Genomic DNA, 20,278 nt, shown 5'->3' with positions numbered 1-20,278 from the left:
CTCCAAATCAATTAGTTGGGGACGTCATCTCCCCTCCTATATCTGTATTTGAATCGCCGTCAGCTGATGCCATGATGACATCTAGTTGACAGCTGATCTTCCTGGGGTCCATACACACAACAAAAGTACATTATAGACATAAGAGTTTTACCCTTTACAATATTGATTAGGGACATCATCTGTCCTTACAATGCTTGACTAATCTGTGTTGGTTCGGGACCATCTATCCTTACAATGCTAGACTAATCTGTGTTGGTTCGGGACCATCTGTCCTTACAATGCTCGACTAATCTGTGTTGGTTCGGGACCATCTATCCTTACAATGCTCGACTAATCTGTGTTGGTTCGGGACCATCTGTCCTTACAATGCTAGACTAATCTGTGTTGGTTCGGGACCATCTGTCCTTACAATGCTAGACTAATCTGTGTTGGTTCGGGACCATCTGTCCTTACAATGCTAGACTAATCTGTGTTGGTTCGGGACCATCTATCCATTCCCTCTGGGATTCACACGTGAAATGTAAAAAAATGCCCAAAATCTAACTATTTCCTTTTCTTTTAGAGATGTAACAAAGACAGAAACATAATGAGTGTTGATCAAGAATGAGGATGTCGTGTGTTCATTCTGATGTTTTGTGACGTCTGGTGCCGTAACTAACATAAAGACATCTCTCTGATGGGATATTATGCTAACATAAAGACCTCTCTCTGATGGGATATTATGCTAACATAAAGACCTCTCTCTGATGGGATATTATGCTAACATAAAGACCTCTCTCTGATGGGATATTATGCTAACATAAAGACCTCCCTCTGATGGGATATTATGCTAACATAAAGACCTCTCTCTGATGGGATATTATGCTAACATAAAGACCTCCCTCTGATGGGATATTATGCTAACATAAAGACCTCTCTCTGATGGGATATTATGCTAACATAAAGACCTCCCTCTGATGGGATATTATGCTAACATAAAGACCTCTCTCTGATGGGATATTATGCTAACATGGAGACATCTCTCTGATGGGATATTATGCTAACATGGAGACATCTTTCTGATGGGATATTATGCTAACATAAAGACCTCTCTCTGATGGGATATTATGCTAACATAAAGACCTCTCTCTGATGGGATATTATGCTAACATAAAGACCTCTCTCTGATGGGATATTATGCTAACATAAAGACCTCTCTCTGATGGGATATTATGCTAACATAAAGACCTCTCTCTGATGGGATATTATGCTAACATAAAGACCTCTCTCTGATGGGATATTATGCTAACATAAAGACCTCTCTCTGATGGGATATTATGCTAACATAAAGACCTCTCTCTGATGGGATATTATGCTAACATAAAGACCTCTCTCTGATGGGATATTATGCTAACATGGAGACATCTCTCTGATGGGATATTATGCTAACATGGAGACCTCCCTCTGATGGGATATTATGCTAACATAAAGACCTCTCTCTGATGGGATATTATGCTAACATAAAGACCTCTCTCTGATGGGATATTATGCTAACATAAAGACCTCTCTCTGATGGGATATTATGCTAACATGGAGACCTCTCTCTGATGGGATATTATGCTAACATGGAGACATCTCTCTGATGGGATATTATGCTAACATAAAGACCTCTCTCTGATGGGATATTATGCTAACATGGAGACCTCTCTCTGATGGGATATTATGCTAACATGGAGACATCTCTCTGATGGGATATTATGCTAACATAAAGACATCTCTCTGATGGGATATTATGCTAACATGGAGACATCTCTCTGATGGGATATTATGCTAACATGGAGACATCTCTCTGATGGGATATTATGCTAACATAAAGACCTCTCTTTGATGGGATATTATGCTAACATAAAGACATCTCTTTGATGGGATATTATGCTAACATGGAGACATCTTTCTGATGGGATATTATGCTAACATAAAGACATCTCTCTGATGGGATATTATGCTAACATGGAGACCTCTCTCTGATGGGATATTATGCTAACATGGAGACCTCTCTCTGATGGGATATTATGCTAACATGGAGACATCTTTCTGATGGGATATTATGCTAACATAAAGACCTCTCTTTGATGGGATATTATGCTAACATAAAGACATCTCTCTGATGGGATATTATGCTAACATGGAGACATCTTTCTGATGGGATATTATGCTAACATAAAGACATCTCTCTGATGGGATATTATGCTAACATGGAGACCTCTCTCTGATGGGATATTATGCTAACATGGAGACCTCTCTCTGATGGGATATTATGCTAACATGGAGACATCTCTCTGATGGGATATTATGCTAACATAAAGACCTCTCTCTGATGGGATATTATGCTAACAAAGACATCTTTCTGATGGGATATTATGCTAACATAAAGACCTCTCTCTGATGGGATATTATGCTAACAAAGACATCTCTCTGATGGGATATTATGCTAACATAAAGACCTCTCTCTGATGGGATATTATGCTAACATAAAGACCTCTCTCTGATGGGATATTATGCTAACAAAGACATCTCTCTGATGGGATATTATGCTAACATAAAGACCTCTCTCTGATGGGATATTATGCTAACAAAGACATCTCTCTGATGGGATATTATGCTAACATAAAGACCTCTCTCTGATGGGATATTATGCTAACATAAAGACCCCTCTCTGATGGGATATTATGCTAACATAAAGACATCTCTCTGATGGGATATTATGCTAACATGGAGACATCTCTCTGATGGGATATTATGCTAACATAAAGACATCTCTCTGATGGGATATTATGCTAACATAAAGACCTCTCTCTGATGGGATATTATGCTAACATGGAGACCTCTCTCTGATGGGATATTATGCTAACATGGAGACATCTCTCTGATGGGATATTATGCTAACATGGAGACATCTCTCTGATGGGATATTATGCTAACATAAAGACATCTCTCTGATGGGATATTATGCTAACATAAAGACATCTCTCTGATGGGATATTATGCTAACATAAAGACATCTCTCTGATGGGATATTATGCTAACATGGAGACATCTCTCTGATGGGATATTATGCTAACATAAAGACCCCTCTCTGATGGGATATTATGCTAACATAAAGACCTCTCTCTGATGGGATATTATGCTAACATGGAGACATCTCTCTGATGGGATATTATGCTAACATAAAGACCCCTCTCTGATGGGATATTATGCTAACATAAAGACCTCTCTCTGATGGGATATTATGCTAACATAAAGACATCTCTCTGATGGGATATTATGCTAACATGGAGACATCTCTCTGATGGGATATTATGCTAACATAAAGACATCTCTCTGATGGGATATTATGCTAACATAAAGACATCTCTCTGATGGGATATTATGCTAACATAAAGACCTCTCTCTGATGGGATATTATGCTAACATGGAGACATCTCTCTGATGGGATATTATGCTAACATAAAGACCTCTCTCTGATGGGATATTATGCTAACATAAAGACCTCTCTCTGATGGGATATTATGCTAACATAAAGACCTCTCTCTGATGGGATATTATGCTAACATAAAGACCTCTCTCTGTTGGGATATTATGCTAACATAAAGACCTCTCTCTGGTGGGATATTATGCTAACATAAAGACCTCTCTCTGATGGGATATTATGCTAACATAAAGACCTCTCTCTGATGGGATATTATGCTAACATAAAGACCTCTCTCTGATGGGATATTATGCTAACATAAAGACATCTCTCTGATGGGATATTATGCTAACATGGAGACCTCTCTCTGATGGGATATTATGCTAACATAAAGACCTCTCTCTGATGGGATATTATGCTAACATAAAGACCTCTCTCTGATGGGATATTATGCTAACATGGAGACCTCTCTCTGATGGGATATTATGCTAACATAAAGACATCTCTCTGATGGGATATTATGCTGTGAGCATGAGGCAGCTTGAGATTGGGGGAGGAAGGGGTGTACAGCTCCTCCTGTGCTGGGTGAGATGAGCAGGGGAGGAGCGGAGAGGAGGACAACGTATTTACGCTGGGCTGTGGGAGAGGTGGAGGGCAGGGGGAGGAGAGAAAAAATTAGATGACAAAGATGCACCAATGTACTTTTATCTAGCAGGAAGAGGGACATTGTTGGTACATTGTGACAGCTGGGGGTGAATCAGAACATTGGGTACATTGTGACAGCTGGGGGTGAATCAGGACATTGTGACAGCTGGGGCTGAATCAGAACATTGTGGGTCCATTGTGACAGCTGGGGGTGAATCAGGACATTGTGACAGCTGGGGCTGAATCAGAACATTGTGACAGCTGGGGGTGAATCAGAACATTGTGGGTACATTGTGACAGCTGGGGGTGAATCAGGACATTGTGACAGCTGGGGGTGAATCAGAACATTGTGGGTACATTGTGACAGCTGGGGGTGAATCAGGACATTGTGACAGCTGGGGGTGAATCAGAACATTGTGGGTCCATTGTGACAGCTGGGGGTGAATCAGGACATTGTGATTGCTGGGGCTGAATCAGAACATTGTGGGTACATTGTGACAGCTGGGGGTGAATCAGGACATTGTGACAGCTGGGGGGGAATCAGGACATTGTGACAGCTGGGGGGGAATCAGGACATTGTGACAGCTGGGGGTGAATCAGGACATTGTGACAGCTGGGGGGGAATCAGGACATTGTGACAGCTGGGGGTGAATCAGGACATTGTGACAGCTGGGGGTGAATCAGGACATTGTGACAGCTGGGGGTGAATCAGGACATTGTGACAGCTGGGGGTGAATCAGGACATTGAAAGGGATCTCTATCTGTACTCTAATGAAGATGGTTCATCTCTCTGTACTCTAATGAAGATGGTTCATCTCTCTGTACTCTAATGAAGATGGTTCATCTATCTGTACTCTAATGAAGATGGTTCATCTATCTGTACTCTAATGAAGATGGTTCATCTATCTGTACTCTAATGAAGATGGTTCATCTCTCTGTACTCTAATGAAGATGGTTCATCTATCTGTACTCTAATGAAGATGGTTCATCTATCTGTACTCTAATGAAGATGGTTCATCTCTCCCACTTCGTGGGTTCCTTGAAAGATGCTCCTTGTTCTGTAACTTGAATGCTTGTTTAAATTATCTACAGGTGTATCTAACCTGTCTCTCTCTCTCTGATCTCCCCCCAGTGTTAACGAGCTGTATGTGGATGACCCTGATAAGAACAGTGGTGGGAAGATTGATGTGAGTTTGAACATCAGTTTGCCAAACTTACACTGTGATTGTGAGTATATTATACATTCATACATATTCACTGTTATGTACTGTATTACTGTCTGAATGTACTACCTTCATATAGGTCATTATTAAATACCTGTTGTATGACCCTGGCAGGGCAGCAGGGAAATTTTTCATCTAAATTCCAAGTCAAATTGCAATATTTTGTTCCAAATCAGGCTTATAATTTCTGCCCATGTTGTATACTTCCGGCGCCGACAGAGATGGCCGCCTCGCTTCGCGTTCCTAGGAAACTATGCAGTTTTTTTTTTTACGTGTTATTTCTTACATTAGTACCCCAGGTCATCTTAGGTTTCATTACATACAGCCGAGAAGAACTACTGTATATAAGATCAGCGTCAACTCACCATCAGTACGACCAAGAATGTTTTTCGCGACGCGGATCCTGTGTTCTGCCTTACAAACAGGACAATGGAATGGATCGCATGCAGCGACCCAAAAAAACAACTCCGAAAAAGAGGGAAACGTGGCGGTCTTCTGGTCAGACTACGGAGACGGACACATCGTGCACCACTCCCTAGTATTCTTCTTGCCAATGTCCAGTCTCTTGACAACAAGGTTGATGAAATCTGAGCAAGGGTAGCATTCCAGAGGGACATCAGAGACTGTAACGTTCTGTGCTTCACGGAAACGTGGCTCACTGGAGAGACGCTATCCGAAGCGGTGCAGCCAACGGGTTTCTCCACGCATCGCGCCGACAGAAACAAACACCTTTCTGGTAAGAAGAGGGGTGGGGGTGTATGCCTTATGGCTAACGAGGCATGGTGCGATGAAAGAAACATACAGGAACTCAAATCCTTCTGTCCACCTGATTTAGAATTCCTCACAATCAAATGTAGACCGCATTATCTACCAAGAGAATTCTCTTCGATTATAATCACAGCCGTATATATCCCCCCCCAAGCAGACACATCGATGGCTCTGAACGAACTTTATTTAACTCTTTGCAAACTGGAAACCATTTATCCGGAGGCTGCACGCATTGTTGTTGGGGATTTTAACAAGGCTAATCTGAAAACAAGACTCCCTAAATTTTATCAGCATATCGATTGCGCAACCAGGGGCGGAAAACCTTGGATCACTGTTACTCTAACTTCCGCGACGCATATAAGGCCCTGCCCCGCCCCCCTTTCGGAAAAGCTGACCACGACTCCATTTTGCTGATACCTGCCTACAGACAAAAGCTAAAAAAGAAGCTCCCACGCTGAGGTCTGTCCAACGCTGGTCCGACCAAGCTGACTCCACACTCCAAGACTGCTTCCATCACGTGGACTGGGACATGTTTCGTATTGCGTCAAATAACAACATTGACGAATACGCTGATTCGGTGTGCGAGTTCATTAGAACGTGCGTTGAAGATGTCGTTCCCATAGCAACGATTAAAACGTTCCCTAACCAGAAACCTTGGATTGATGGCAGCATTCGCGTGAAACTGAAAGCGCGAACCACTGCTTTCAATCAGGGCAAGGTGTCTGGTAACATGACTGAATACAAACAATGCAGCTATTCCCTCCGTAAGGCTATCAAACAAGCTAAGCGTCAGTACAGAGACAAAGTAGAATCCCAATTCAACGGCTCAGACACAAGAGGCATGTGGCAGGGTCTACAGTCAATCACGGACTACAGGAAGAAATCCAGCCCAGTCACGGACCAGGATGTCTTGCTCCCAGGCAGACTAAATAACTTTTTGCCCGCTTTGAGGACAATACAGTGCCACTGACACTGCCTGCAACGGAAAAATGCGGTCTCTCCTTCACTGCAGCCGAGGTGAGTAAAACATTTAAACGTGTTAACCCTCGCAAGGCTGCAGGCCCAGACGGCATCCCCAGCCGCGCCCTCAGAGCATGCGCAGACCAGCTGGCTGGTGTGTTTACGGACATATTCAATCAATCCCTATACCAGTCTGCTGTTCCCACATGCTTCAAGAGGGCCACCATTGTTCCTGTTCCCAAGAAAGCTAAGGTAACTGAGCTAAACGACTACCGCCCCATAGCACTCACTTCCGTCATCATGAAGTGCTTTGAGAGACTAGTCAAGGACCATATCACCTCCACCCTACCTGACACCCTAGACACACTCCAATTTGCTTACCGCTCAAATAGGTCCACAGACGATGCAATCTCAACCACACTGCACACTGCCCTAACCCATCTGGACAAGAGGAATACCTATGTGAGAATGCTGTTCATCGACTACAGCTCGGCATTCAACACCATAGTACCCTCCAAGCTCGTCATCAAGCTCGAGACCCTGGGTCTCGACCCCGCCCTGTGCAACTGGGTACTGGACTTCCTGACGGGCCGCCCCAGGTGGTGAGGGTAGGTAACAACATCTCCTCCCCGCTGATCCTCAACACTGGGGCCCCACAAGGGTGCGTTCTGAGCCCTCTCCTGTACTCCCTGTTCACCCACGACTGCGTGGCCACGCACGCCTCCAACTCAATCATCAAGTTTGCGGACGACACAACAGTGGTAGGCTTGATTACCAACAACGACGAGACGGCCTACAGGGAGGAGGTGAGGGCCCTCGGAGTGTGGTGTCAGAAAAATAACCTCACACTCAACGTCAACAAAACTAAGGAGATGATTGTGGACTTCAGGAAACAGCAGAGGGAACACCCCCCTATCCACATCGATGGAACAGTAGTGGAGAGAGTAGCAAGTTTTAAGTTCGTAGGCATACACATCACAGACAAACTGAATTGGTCCACTCACACAGACAGCATCGTGAAGAAGGCGCAGCAGCGCCTCTTCAACCTCAGGAGGCTGAAGAAATTCGGCTTGTCACCAAAAGCACTCACAAACTTCTACAGATGCACAATCGAGAGCATCCTGGCGGGCTGTATCACCGCCTGGTACGGCAACTGCTCCGCCCTCAACCGTAAGGCTCTCCAGAGGGTAGTGTGTTCTGCACAACGCATCACCGGGGGCAAACTACCTGCCCTCCAGGACACCTACACCACCCGATGTTACAGGAAGGCCATAAAGATCATCAAGGACATCAACCACCCGAGCCACTGCCTGTTCACCCCGCTATCATCCAGTAGGCGAGGTCAGTACAGGTGCATCAAAGCTGGGACCGAGAGACTGAAAAACAGCTTCTATCTCAAGACCATCAGACTGTTAAACAGCCACCACTAACATTGAGTGGCTGCTGCCAACACACTGACACTGACTCAACTCCAGCCACTTTAATAATGGGAATTGATGCGAAATGATGTAAATATATCACTAGCCACTTTAAACAATGCTACCTTATATAATGTTACTTACCCTACATTATTCATCTCATATGCATACGTATATACTGTACTCTATATCATCGACTGCATCCTTATGTAATACATGTATCACTAGCCACTTTAACTATGCCACTTTGTTTACATACTCATCTCATATGTATATACTGTACTCGATACCATCTACTGTATCTTGCCTATGCTGCTCTGTACCATCACTCATTCATGTATCCTTATGTACATATTCTTTATCCCCTTACACTGTGTATAAGACAGTAGTTTAGGAATTGTTAGTTAGATTACTTGTTGGTTATTACTGCACTGTCGGAACTAGAAGCACAAGCATTTTGCTACACTCGCATTAACATCTGCTAACCATGTGTATGTGACAAATAAAATTTGATTTGATTTACAGCCTTACGTGGAGGTGTGGAAATGATCTGAAATGAGATCAACGTCTGGTGGAAGTTTGATTTGAATAGTATAAAACCACCATAATGGAGAAATCCCCATGAATGTGCTGCCACCCTGAGGTCACGCACAACAAACAAAAAAAATACTAACTTGGATGAAATGTTGGAATCATGGAAATAGAATGATTCTATAGTTAGAATGTACTAGTGGGCACTTTGAATACAGTGTTGTTTGACATGACAACGAATGGAAAAAGCCAGGGAGGCGTTCATAAAATTTGGAGTTAGAAAACCAATAGAATGGAGGCCTTATTGTGACAGGGTAGGAACCAAAGTGTTGATCAGTGTTTTTCCAGGGGACCCTATAATCTTTCGCTACATTAAATATTTTCTCTTACTTCAGGTAGCGATCATGCTTGGCCTATTTCTCTCGGATGTGGTAGATGGTGATTTTAGGTCTACACCAGCGCTGGCATCAGGCTATATAAAGGTGTCCGCATATATACACTACTGTTCAAAAGTTTGTGGTCAATTAGAAACGTCCTTGTTTTTAAAAGAAAAGCACTTTTTTTTGTCCATTTAAAAAAAAATCATACACTAGTATCTTAGCTTCTAATTAACATACCATTGATTTTCTACCATGTTGCCCTGCACTGCCCCCGTCATTCTAACTAACAAATCTACAAGGTTTTAGCCAATTTGTTCTGTGTCTGGTTCCCGTTTTTAGTTTATCACTCATGGAAATATCTTCTATTTAACCACTGGTATTAGATTGCTCTATCCCATTATTAGAAAGTGTGTTTCTAATTATAATCTTTGAGTGCTGCTGTCTAAGAAAATTTTAGTTTACCGTAAGCCTCACGACAATACCAACCATGGCTATTGCACCACCCCAATCACAAAACAACAGAGAACATTGATATGGACCAAAGCTTTTGATGGGAAGTCAGACATGACTAGGAGACCGTCTCTGGAGGGACGACGACCAGGAGACGCGGCCGTCTCTGGAGGGACGACGACCAGGAGAGACCGTCTCTGGAGGGACGACGACCGGGAGGAGAGACCGTCTCTGGAGGGACGACGACCGGGAGGAGAGACCGTCTCTGGAGGGACGACGACCGGGAGGAGAGACCGTCTCTGGAGGGACGACGACCGGGAGGAGAGACCGTCTCTGGAGGGACGACGACCGGGAGGAGAGACCGTCTCTGGAGGGACGACGACCGGGAGGAGAGACCGTCTCTGGAGGGACGACGACCGGGAGGAGAGACCGTCTCTGGAGGGACGACGACCGGGAGGAGAGACCGTCTCTGGAGGGACGACGACCGGGAGGAGAGACCGTCTCTGGAGGGACGACGACCGGGAGGAGAGACCGTCTCTGGAGGGACGACGACCGGGAGGAGAGACCGTCTCTGGAGGGACGACGACCGGGAGGAGAGACCGTCTCTGGAGGGACGACGACCGGGAGGAGAGACCGTCTCTGGAGGGACGACGACCGGGAGGAGAGACCGTCTCTGGAGGGACGACGACCGGGAGGAGAGACCGTCTCTGGAGGGACGACGACCGGGAGGAGAGACCGTCTCTGGAGGGACGACGACCGGGAGGAGAGACCGTCTCTGGAGGGACGACGACCGGGAGGAGAGACCGTCTCTGGAGGGACGACGACCGGGAGGAGAGACCGTCTCTGGAGGGACGACGACCGGGAGGAGAGACCGTCTCTGGAGGGACGACGACCGGGAGGAGAGACCGTCTCTGGAGGGACGACGACCGGGAGGAGAGACCGTCTCTGGAGGGACGACGACCGGGAGGAGAGACCGTCTCTGGAGGGACGACGACCGGGAGGAGAGACCGTCTCTGGAGGGACGACGACCGGGAGGAGAGACCGTCTCTGGAGGGACGACGACCGGGAGGAGAGGCCGTCTCTGGAGGGACGACGACCGGGAGGAGAGGCCGTCTCTGGAGGGACGACGACCGGGAGGAGAGGCCGTCTCTGGAGGGACGACGACCGGGAGACGCGGCCGTCTCTGGAGGGACGACGACCGGGAGACGCGGCCGTCTCTGGAGGGACGACGACCGGGAGACGCGGCCGTCTCTGGAGGGACGACGACCGGGAGGAGAGGCCGTCTCTGGAGGGACGACGACCGGGAGGAGAGGCCGTCTCTGGAGGGACGACGACCGGGAGACGCGGCCGTCTCTGGAGGGACGACGACCGGGAGGAGAGGCCGTCTCTGGAGGGACGACGACCGGGAGACGCGGCCGTCTCTGGAGGGACGACGACCGGGAGACGCGGCCGTCTCTGGAGGGACGACGACCGGGAGACGCGGCCGTCTCTGGAGGGACGACGACCGGGAGACGCGGCCGTCTCTGGAGGGACGACGACGTGGCCGTCAATACTACCTCACTGTATTAAATGAACAGTGTGTTTCTCCTCTCACACATTTCTCCCTGACGTAATATGTTCTTCATCGTGAGTCATGACTCAGAGTAACATTTAGTTATCTTATGAATTTCAGTTCCATGATGAAATGTCAGTTTCAACCCACTCAGACATCGTCTCTCTGTCTCTGTTTCCTCACTATGACATATTTCTTCAGTTTCACGGCTCTTCCAGGGGCCCTCCTCCCTCCCTGCAATGACCTTTACAGACACGTTATCAAAGACATGATCTTTGACTTGATGCAATAACACATGATGAATATAATTCATCGTTTTCCTCCGAGGGGCCTTACGTGGGAGAGAACGAAAGGAAATGTTTAGAGTCTAAAAAAGAGAACCATGGCATGAAATGTGTCTTCAATATGTATCCCCTCCTCTCCGTTTTGTAACATTGTGTAATATGAAGACTGAAGTAGAATTAAATGACTGTTCTCCTCCAGGCCTCTGGCCATGTCTCTCTCTAAATTACGTCATTCTCTACTTAATTAAATGTGTTTGGAGAAGGCAGACCTGTTGACCTTCAGCCTTGACCAACATCTACATATAAAAGGAAATCTGGAGGATTCAGATCATTCTCTCTTTTAAATGTGTATTTATATATCTGAAATGGCTTCTAGCTTACCAGCATGTATATATCATCTATATCTTACCAACATCTATACCCACCCTGCCTTTTGACCGGTACGTTGTTTGAGCTGATGAGTCTAAACTTGTCATCTCAATTACCAGAAGTGGAAGGTGGCTCTGCATGTGGATAGACATGCTCTGTCCCCCTCTCGGTCTGTCCCCCTCTCTGTCTCTCGGTCTGTCTCTCGGTCTGTCTCCCTCTCTGTCTCTCGGTCTGTCTCCCTTTCTGTCTCTCTCTCGGTCTGTCTCCCTCTCTGTCTCTCGGTCTGTCTCCCTCTCTGTCTCTCGGTCTGTCTCCTTTCTGTCTCTCTCTCGGTCTGTCTCCCTCTCTGTCTGTCTCCCTCTCTGTCTCTCGGTCTGTCTCCCTCTCTGTCTCTCGGTCTGTCTCCCTCTCTGTCTCTCGGTCTGTCTCCCTTTCTGTCTCTCTCTCGGTCTGTCTCCCTTTCTGTCTCTCTCTCGGTCTGTCTCCCTCTCTGTCTGTCTCCCTCTCTGTCTCTCGGTCTGTCTCCCTCTCTGTCTCTCGGTCTGTCTCCCTCTCTGTCTCTCGGTCTGTCTCCCTCTCTGTCTCTCGGTCTGTCTCCCTCTCTGTCTCTCGGTCTGTCTCCCTCTCTGTCTCTCGGTCTGTCTCCCTCTCTGTCTCTCGGTCTGTCTCCCTCTCTGTCTCTCGGTCTGTCTCCCTCTCTGTCTCTCGGTCTGTCTCCCTCTCTGTCTCTCGGTCTGTCTCCCTCTCTGTCTCCCTCTCGGTCTGTCTCCCTCTCGGTCTGTCTCCCTCTCGGTCTGTCTCCCTCTCGGTCTGTCTCCCTCTCGGTCTGTCTCTGTCTCTCACTCAATTTTATTTAAGGGCTTTATTGACATGGGAAACATACATTAAAATTGCCAAAGCAAGTGAAGGAGATAATAAACAAAAGTGAAATGAACAATAAATTAACAGTAAACATTACACTCACAAAAGCTTCAAAGGAATAGAGACATTTCTAATGTCATATTATGACTATATACATATAGTGTTGTAACGATGTGCAAATAGTTAAAGTACAAAAGGCTTTTTTTTGCCTAATAGATGTGGGAGTTTATCAAGACTGGATTTGTTTCAGAATTCTTTGTGGGTTTGCGTAATCTCTCGGAAATAGACTATATAGACAAAAGTATGTGGACAACCCTTCAAATGAGTGGATTAAGATATTTCAGCCACACACCGGTGTATAAAATTGAGCACACAGCCATGCAATCACCATAGACAAACATTGACAGTAGAAAGTAGAAAGTCTTTACTGAAGAAGTCAGTGACTTTCAATGCACCTGGTCTTAGGATGCAACCTTTCCAACAAGTCAGTTTGCCAAATTTCAAATATCTTCCCTACTAGAGCTTCCCCGGTCAACTTGTGAAGTGGAAACATCTAGGAGCAACAACGGCTCAGCCATAAAGTGGTAGACCACACAAGCTCACAGAACGGGACCACCGAGTGCTGAAGCACATTGCTGATGAGGGGCGGCAGCGTAGCCTAGTGGTTAGAGCGTTGGACTAGTAACCGGAAGGTTGCAAGTTCAAACCCCCGAGCTGACAAGGTACAAATCTGTCGTTCTGCCCCTGAACAGGCAGTTAACCCACTTCCTAGGCCGTCATTGAAAATAAGAATTTGTTCTTAACTGACTTGCCTAGTTAAATAAACGTAAAAAATAAATTCCTCCTCCAAACAGCCTTTGGAGGCATCGTCAGCACAATAACTGTTCGTCGGGAGCTTCAGGAAATGGGTTTCTAAGATCGCCATGCGTCGGCTGGAGTGAATCTGGTATAGTGCCAACTGTAAAGTTTGGTGGAGGAGGAATAATGGTCTGGGGCTGTTTTTCATGGTTCGTGCCCCTTAGTTCCAGTGAAGGGAAATCTTAACGCTACATTCTAGATGATTCTGTGATTCCAACTTTGTGGCAACAGTTTGAGGAAGGCCATTTCCTGTTTCAGCACAAAGCGAGGTCCATACAGAAATGGTTTGTCGACTGGCCTTGTTGACTGGCCTGCAGAGCCTTGACCTCAACCCCTCGAACACCTTTGGGATGAATTGGAACGCCGACTGCGAGCCAGGCCTAATCACCCCCAACATCAGTACCCGACCTCACTAATGTTTGTGGCTGAATGGAAGCAAGACCCCGCAGCAATGTTCCAACATCTAGTGGAAAGCCTTCCCAGAAGAGTGGAGGCTGTTATAGCAGCAATGTTCCAACATCTAGTGGAAAGCCTTCCCAGAAGAGTGGAGGCTGTTATATCAGCAATGTTCCTACATCTAGTGGAAAGTCTTCCCAGAAGAGTGGAGGCTGTTATAGCAGCAATGTTCCAACATCTAGTGGAAAGCCTTCCCAGAAGAGTGGAGGCTGTTATAGCAGCAACGTTCCAACATCTAGTGGAAAGCCTTCCCAGAAGAGTGGAGGCTGTTATAGCAGCAATGTTACAACATCTAGTGGAAAGCCTTCCCAGAAGAGTGAAGGATGTTATATCAGCAATGTTCCAACATCTAGTGGAAAGCCTTCCCAGAAGAGTGGAGGCTGTTATAGCAGCAATGTTCCAACATCTAGTGGAAAGCCTTCCCAGAAGAGTGGAGGCTGTTATAGCAGCAATGTTCCTACATCTAGTGGAAAGCCTTCCCAGAAGAGTGGAGGCTGTTATATCATCCTGAGCGGTATGATGGCTGATCCCACTGTGTTTATATTTGCGTACTATTGTTTGTACAGATGAACGTGGTACCTTCAGGCATTTGGAAATTCCTCCCAAGGATGAACCAGACTTGTGGAGGTCTACAATTTTTTTTCTGAGATCTTGCCGGATTTCTTTTCATTTTCCCATGATGTCAAGCAAAGAGGAACTAAGTTTGAAATACATCCACAGGTACACCTCCAATTGACACAAATGATGACAATTAACCTATCAGAAGCTTCGAAAGCCATGACATCATTTTGTTGAATTTTCCAAGCTGTTTAAAGGCACAGTCAACTTAGTGTATGTAAACTTCTGACCCACTGGAATTGTGATACTGTGAATTATAAGTGAAATAATCTGTCTGTAAACAATTGTTGGAAAAATGACTTGTGTCTTGCACAAAGTAGATGTCCTAACCGACCTGCCAAAACTATAGTTTGTTAACAAGAGATTTGTGGAGTGGTTGAAAATCGAGTTTTAATGACTCCAACATAAGTGTATGTAAACTTCAAACTTCAACTGTGTGAATATATATATGTGTGTGTGTGTGTGTGTGTGTGTGTGTGTGTGTGTGCACATAGTAGATGCCCTAACCGAAAACTATAGTTTAACAAGAAATGTGTGGAGTGGTTGAAAAACAAGTTTTAATGACTGTAAACTTCTGACTTCAACTGTATGAAGCATTTTTCTCAGTTATTAATTTCTAGACTGATATAAAATGTTCCTGTTTTGACTAATTTAACAGTTCGGTCTGATATATATCACATTAGCATACCCCCTGAGTCTCTTCCCTGCTTCACACCTGGTAGTGTGGTGGATGGGATTACTAGCTCTCTGTAACCTAGAGGACAACCAGTGGGTCTGTCTCCTCTATACCACCCACCTGGTAGTGTGGTGGATGGGACTACCAGCTCTCTGTAACCTAGAGGGCAACCAGTGGGTCCATCTCCTCTATACCACCCACCTGGTAGTGTGGTGGTTGGGACTACTAGCTCTCTGTAACCTAGAGGGCAACCAGTGGGTCCATCTCCTCTATACCACCCACCTGGTAGTGTGGTGGATGAGACTACTAGCTCTCTGTAACCTAGAGGGCAACCAGTGGGTCCATCTCCTCTATACCACCCACCTGGTAGTGTGGTGGATGAGACTACTAGCTCTCTGTAACCTAGAGGGCAACCAGTGGGTCCATCTCCTTTATACCACCCACCTGGTAGTGTGGTGGATGGGACTACCAGCTCTCTGTAACCTAGAGGACAACCAGTGGGTCCATCTCCTCTATACCACCCACCTGGTAGTGTGGTGGATGGGACTACCATCTCTCTGTAACCTAGAGGACAACCAGTGGGTCCGTCTCCTCTATACCACCCACCTGGTCGTGTGGTGGATGGGACTACCAGCTCTCTGTAACCTAGAGGGCAACCAGTGGGTCCATCTCCTCTATACCACCCACCTGGTAGTGTGGTGGATGGGACTACCAGCTCTCTGTAACCTAGAGGACAACCAGTGGGTCCATCTCCTCTATACCACCCACCTGGTAGTGTGGTGGATGGGACTACCAGCTCTCTGTAACCTAGAGGACAACCAGTAGGTCCATCTCCTCTGTACCACCCACCTGATAGTGTGGTGGATGGGACTACCAGCTCTCTGTAACCTAGAGGACAACCAGTGGGTCCATCTCCTCTATACCACCCACCTGGTAGTGTGGTGGATGGGACTACCATCTCTCTGTAACCTAGAGGGTAACCAGTGGGTCCATCTCCTCTATACCACCCACCTGGTAGTGTGGTGGATGGGACTACCAGCTCTCTGTAACCTAGAGGGCAACCAGTGGGTCCATCTCCTCTATACCACCCACCTGGTAGTGTGGTGGATGGGACTACCAGCTCTCTGTAACCTAGAGGGCAACCAGTGGGTCCGTCTCCTCTATACCACCCACCTGGTAGTGTGGTGGATGGGACTACCAGCTCTCTGAAACCTAGAGGGCAACCAGTGGGTCCATCTCCTCTATACCACCCACCTGGTAGTGTGGTGGATGGGACTACCAGCTCTCTGTAACCTAGAGGACAACCAGTGGGTCCATCTCCTCTATACCACCCACCTGGTAGTGTGGTGGATGGGACTACCATCTCTCTGTAACCTAGAGGACAACCAGTGGGTCCATCTCCTCTATACCACCCACCTGGTAGTGTGGTGGATGGGACTACCAGCTCTCTGTAACCTAGAGGACAACCAGTGGGTCCATCTCCTCTATACCACCCACCTGGTAGTGCGGTGGATGGGACTACCAGCTCTCTGTAACCTAGAGGACAACCAGTGGGTCCATCTCCTCTATACCACCCACCTGGTAGTGTGGTGGATGGGACTACCAGCTCTCTGTAACCTAGAGGACAACCAGTGGGTTCCATCTCCTCTATACCACCCACCTGGTAGTGTGGTGGATGGGACTACCAGCTCTCTGTAACCTAGAGGACAACCAGTGGGTCCATCTCCTCTATACCACCCACCTGGTAGTGTGGTTGATGGGACTACCAGCTCTCTGTAACCTAGAGGACAACCAGTGGGTCCATCTCCTCTGTACCATGTTTCTTGTAGGATGACAATGTCTGTATTTCTGATTTATTTGGTGAAGTCCAGGTTCCTGCTCTTTAGGCCAAATACCTTGTATATTCCAGGATGAGATAGTAAAAGCTTTGTGTTCCATAGTGTCTAGTGTTGTTTTTGTTTGGTTTAGGCCCGGACCATCACAGTAGCTGTGAGCAGAGCATGTTGAACATCTGATACATACCTCGTAGGTCGCAGGATGGGGCTTGGGCGGGTGCATTAGTGGGGGTTGTGCCTGTTGCGTCTCTGTCTCTGTATGTGTGGGTCCTTCACCTGATAGAGGGTGTCCTTAAATAGGGTCCTATCTGCCTATGTGCCAGAAGAGATTAGACCTATCAGGACTGAGAAGGAGAGAGAGGTAGTGTTGCTATGTACTGTACTGTGACTGGGCCGGTACCCAACAGAAATGATCTGACCAACGTTGTCCTCTCTCTCTTTCTCCCCCCCCAGTGGTGGGTCTTGATATCCAGGATGAGATGGGTCGTCATGAGGTGGGGCACATAGATAACTCCATGAAGGTTCCTCTCAACCACGGACATGGCTGTCGCTTCGAGGGAGAGTTCACTATTAACAAAGTAACCTCTGACCCCCACTACACAGACCTCTGACCCCCACTACACAGATCTCTGACAGCTCCTTCTGTTCTTTTGCTTGTTCTTGTGCTTGTCTCTCTGTATGGTGATATTGTCCCCATATGGTGATATTGTCTCTGTATGGTGATAGTGTCTCTGTATGGTGATATTGTCTCCATATGGTGATATTGTCTCCATATGGTGATATTGTCTCCATATGGTGATATTGTCTCTGTCTCTCTGTATGGTGATATTGTCTCTGTATGGTGATATTGTCTCTGTATGGTGATATTGTCTCTGTATGGTGATAGTGTCTCTGTATGGTGATAGTGTCTCTGTATGGTGATAGTGTCTCCATATGGTGATATTGTCTCCATATGGTGATATTGTCTCCATATGGTGATATTGTCTCCATATGGTGATAGTGTCTCCGTATGGTGATAGTGTCTCTGTCTCTCTGTATGGTGATATTGTCTCTGTCTCTCTGTATGGTGATAGTGTCTCTGTATGGTGATAGTGTCTCTGTCTCTCTGTATGGTGATAGTGTCTCTGTATGGTGATAGTGTCTCTCTGTCTCTCTGTATGGTGATATTGTCTCTGTATGGTGATAGTGTCTCTGTATGGTGATAGTGTCTCTGTATGGTGATAGTGTCTCCGTATGCTGATAGTGTCTCTGTATGGTGATATCTGTGTGGCCTCCCTCCAGGTACCAGGTAACTTCCACGTGTCGACCCACAGCGCCACAGCCCAGCCCCAGAGCCCTGACATGACACACCTCATACACAAACTGGCCTTCGGGGAGAAACTACAGGTCAGGGCACTTCTATAGACACCCTCTCTATCTGAAACTACAGGTCAGGACACTTCTATAGACACCCTCTCTGTCTGAAACTACAGGTCAGGGCACTTCTATAGACACCCTCTCTGTCTGAAACTACAGGTCAGGACACTTCTATAGACACCCTCTGTCTGAAACTACAGGTCAGGACACTTCTATAGACACCCTCTGTCTGAAACTACAGGTCAGGGCACTTCTATAGACACCCTCTGTCTGAAACTACAGGTCAGGGCACTTCTATAGACACCCTCTGTCTGAAACTACAGGTCAGGGCACTTCTATAGACACCCTCTGTCTGAAACTACAGGTCAGGACACTTCTATAGACACCCTCTGTCTGAAACTACAGGTCAGGACACTTCTATAGACACCCTCTCTATTGAAACTACAGGTCAGGATTCTTCTATAGACACCCTCACTATCTGAAACTACAGGTCAGGGCACTTCTATAGACACCCTCTCTATCTGAAACTACAGGTCAGGGCACTTCTATAGACACCCTCTCTATCTGAAACTACAGGTCAGGGCACTTCTATAGACACCCTCTCTATCTGAAACTACAGGTCAGGACACTTCTATAGACACCCTCTCTGTCTGAAACTACAGGTCAGGACACTTCTATAGACTCTCTGTCTGAAACTACAGGTCAGGACACTTCTATAGACTCTCTGTCTGAAACTACAGGTCAGGGCACTTCTATAGACACCCTCTCTATCTGAAACTACAGGTCAGGGCACTTCTATAGACACCCTCTCTATCTGAAACTACAGGTCAGGGCACTTCTATAGACACCCTCTGTCTGAAACTACAGGTCAGGACACTTCTATAGACACCCTCTCTGTCTGAAACTACAGGTCAGGGCACTTCTATAGACACCCTCTATCTGAAACTACAGGTCAGGACACTTCTATAGACACCCTCTCTATTGAAACTACAGGTCAGGATTCTTCTATAGACACCCTCACTATCTGAAACTACAGGTCAGGGCACTTCTATAGACACCCTCTCTGTCTGAAACTACAGGTCAGGACACTTCTATAGACACCCTCTGTCTGAAACTACAGGTCAGGACACTTCTATAGACACCCTCTGTCTGAAACTACAGGTCAGGACACTTCTATAGACACCCTCTCTATTGAAACTACAGGTCAGGATTCTTCTATAGACACCCTCACTATCTGAAACTACAGGTCAGGGCACTTCTATAGACACCCTCTCTATCTGAAACTACAGGTCAGGACACTTCTATAGACACCCTCTCTATCTGAAACTACAGGTCAGGGCACTTCTATAGACTCTATCTGAAACTACAGGTCAGGGCACTTCTATAGACACCCTCTCTATCTGAAACTACAGGTCAGGGCACTTCTATAGACACCCTCTCTATCTGAAACTACAGGTCAGGACACTTCTATAGACTCTCTATCTGAAACTACAGGTCAGGGCACTTCTATAGACACCCTCTCTATCTGAAACTACAGGTCAGGACACTTCTATAGACTCTCTATCTGAAACTACAGGTCAGGACACTTCT

The 20,278-nt window shown here is 46.4% G+C and overlaps 1 protein-coding gene across 1 annotated transcript in view; it reads left to right on the top strand.

Moving 5' to 3' along the window:
• Positions 1-20,278, top strand: part of LOC135526802 (endoplasmic reticulum-Golgi intermediate compartment protein 1) — an 87,005-nt gene that overhangs the window by 30,743 nt on the left and 35,984 nt on the right. Inside the window, exons 4-6 of the mRNA XM_064955468.1 lie at positions 5,226-5,320; positions 17,786-17,910; positions 18,614-18,718. Of these exons, the coding sequence (XP_064811540.1) occupies positions 5,226-5,320; positions 17,786-17,910; positions 18,614-18,718 (325 nt within the window). The remainder of the gene's footprint in view (positions 1-5,225; positions 5,321-17,785; positions 17,911-18,613; positions 18,719-20,278) is intronic.

Source organism: Oncorhynchus masou, chromosome 32, assembly GCF_036934945.1.
Source record: "Oncorhynchus masou masou isolate Uvic2021 chromosome 32, UVic_Omas_1.1, whole genome shotgun sequence".
NCBI lineage: Eukaryota > Metazoa > Chordata > Actinopteri > Salmoniformes > Salmonidae > Oncorhynchus > Oncorhynchus masou.
The sequence above is the reverse complement of the archived record's forward strand: the minus strand, read 5'-3'. Positions and strand labels throughout refer to the sequence as shown.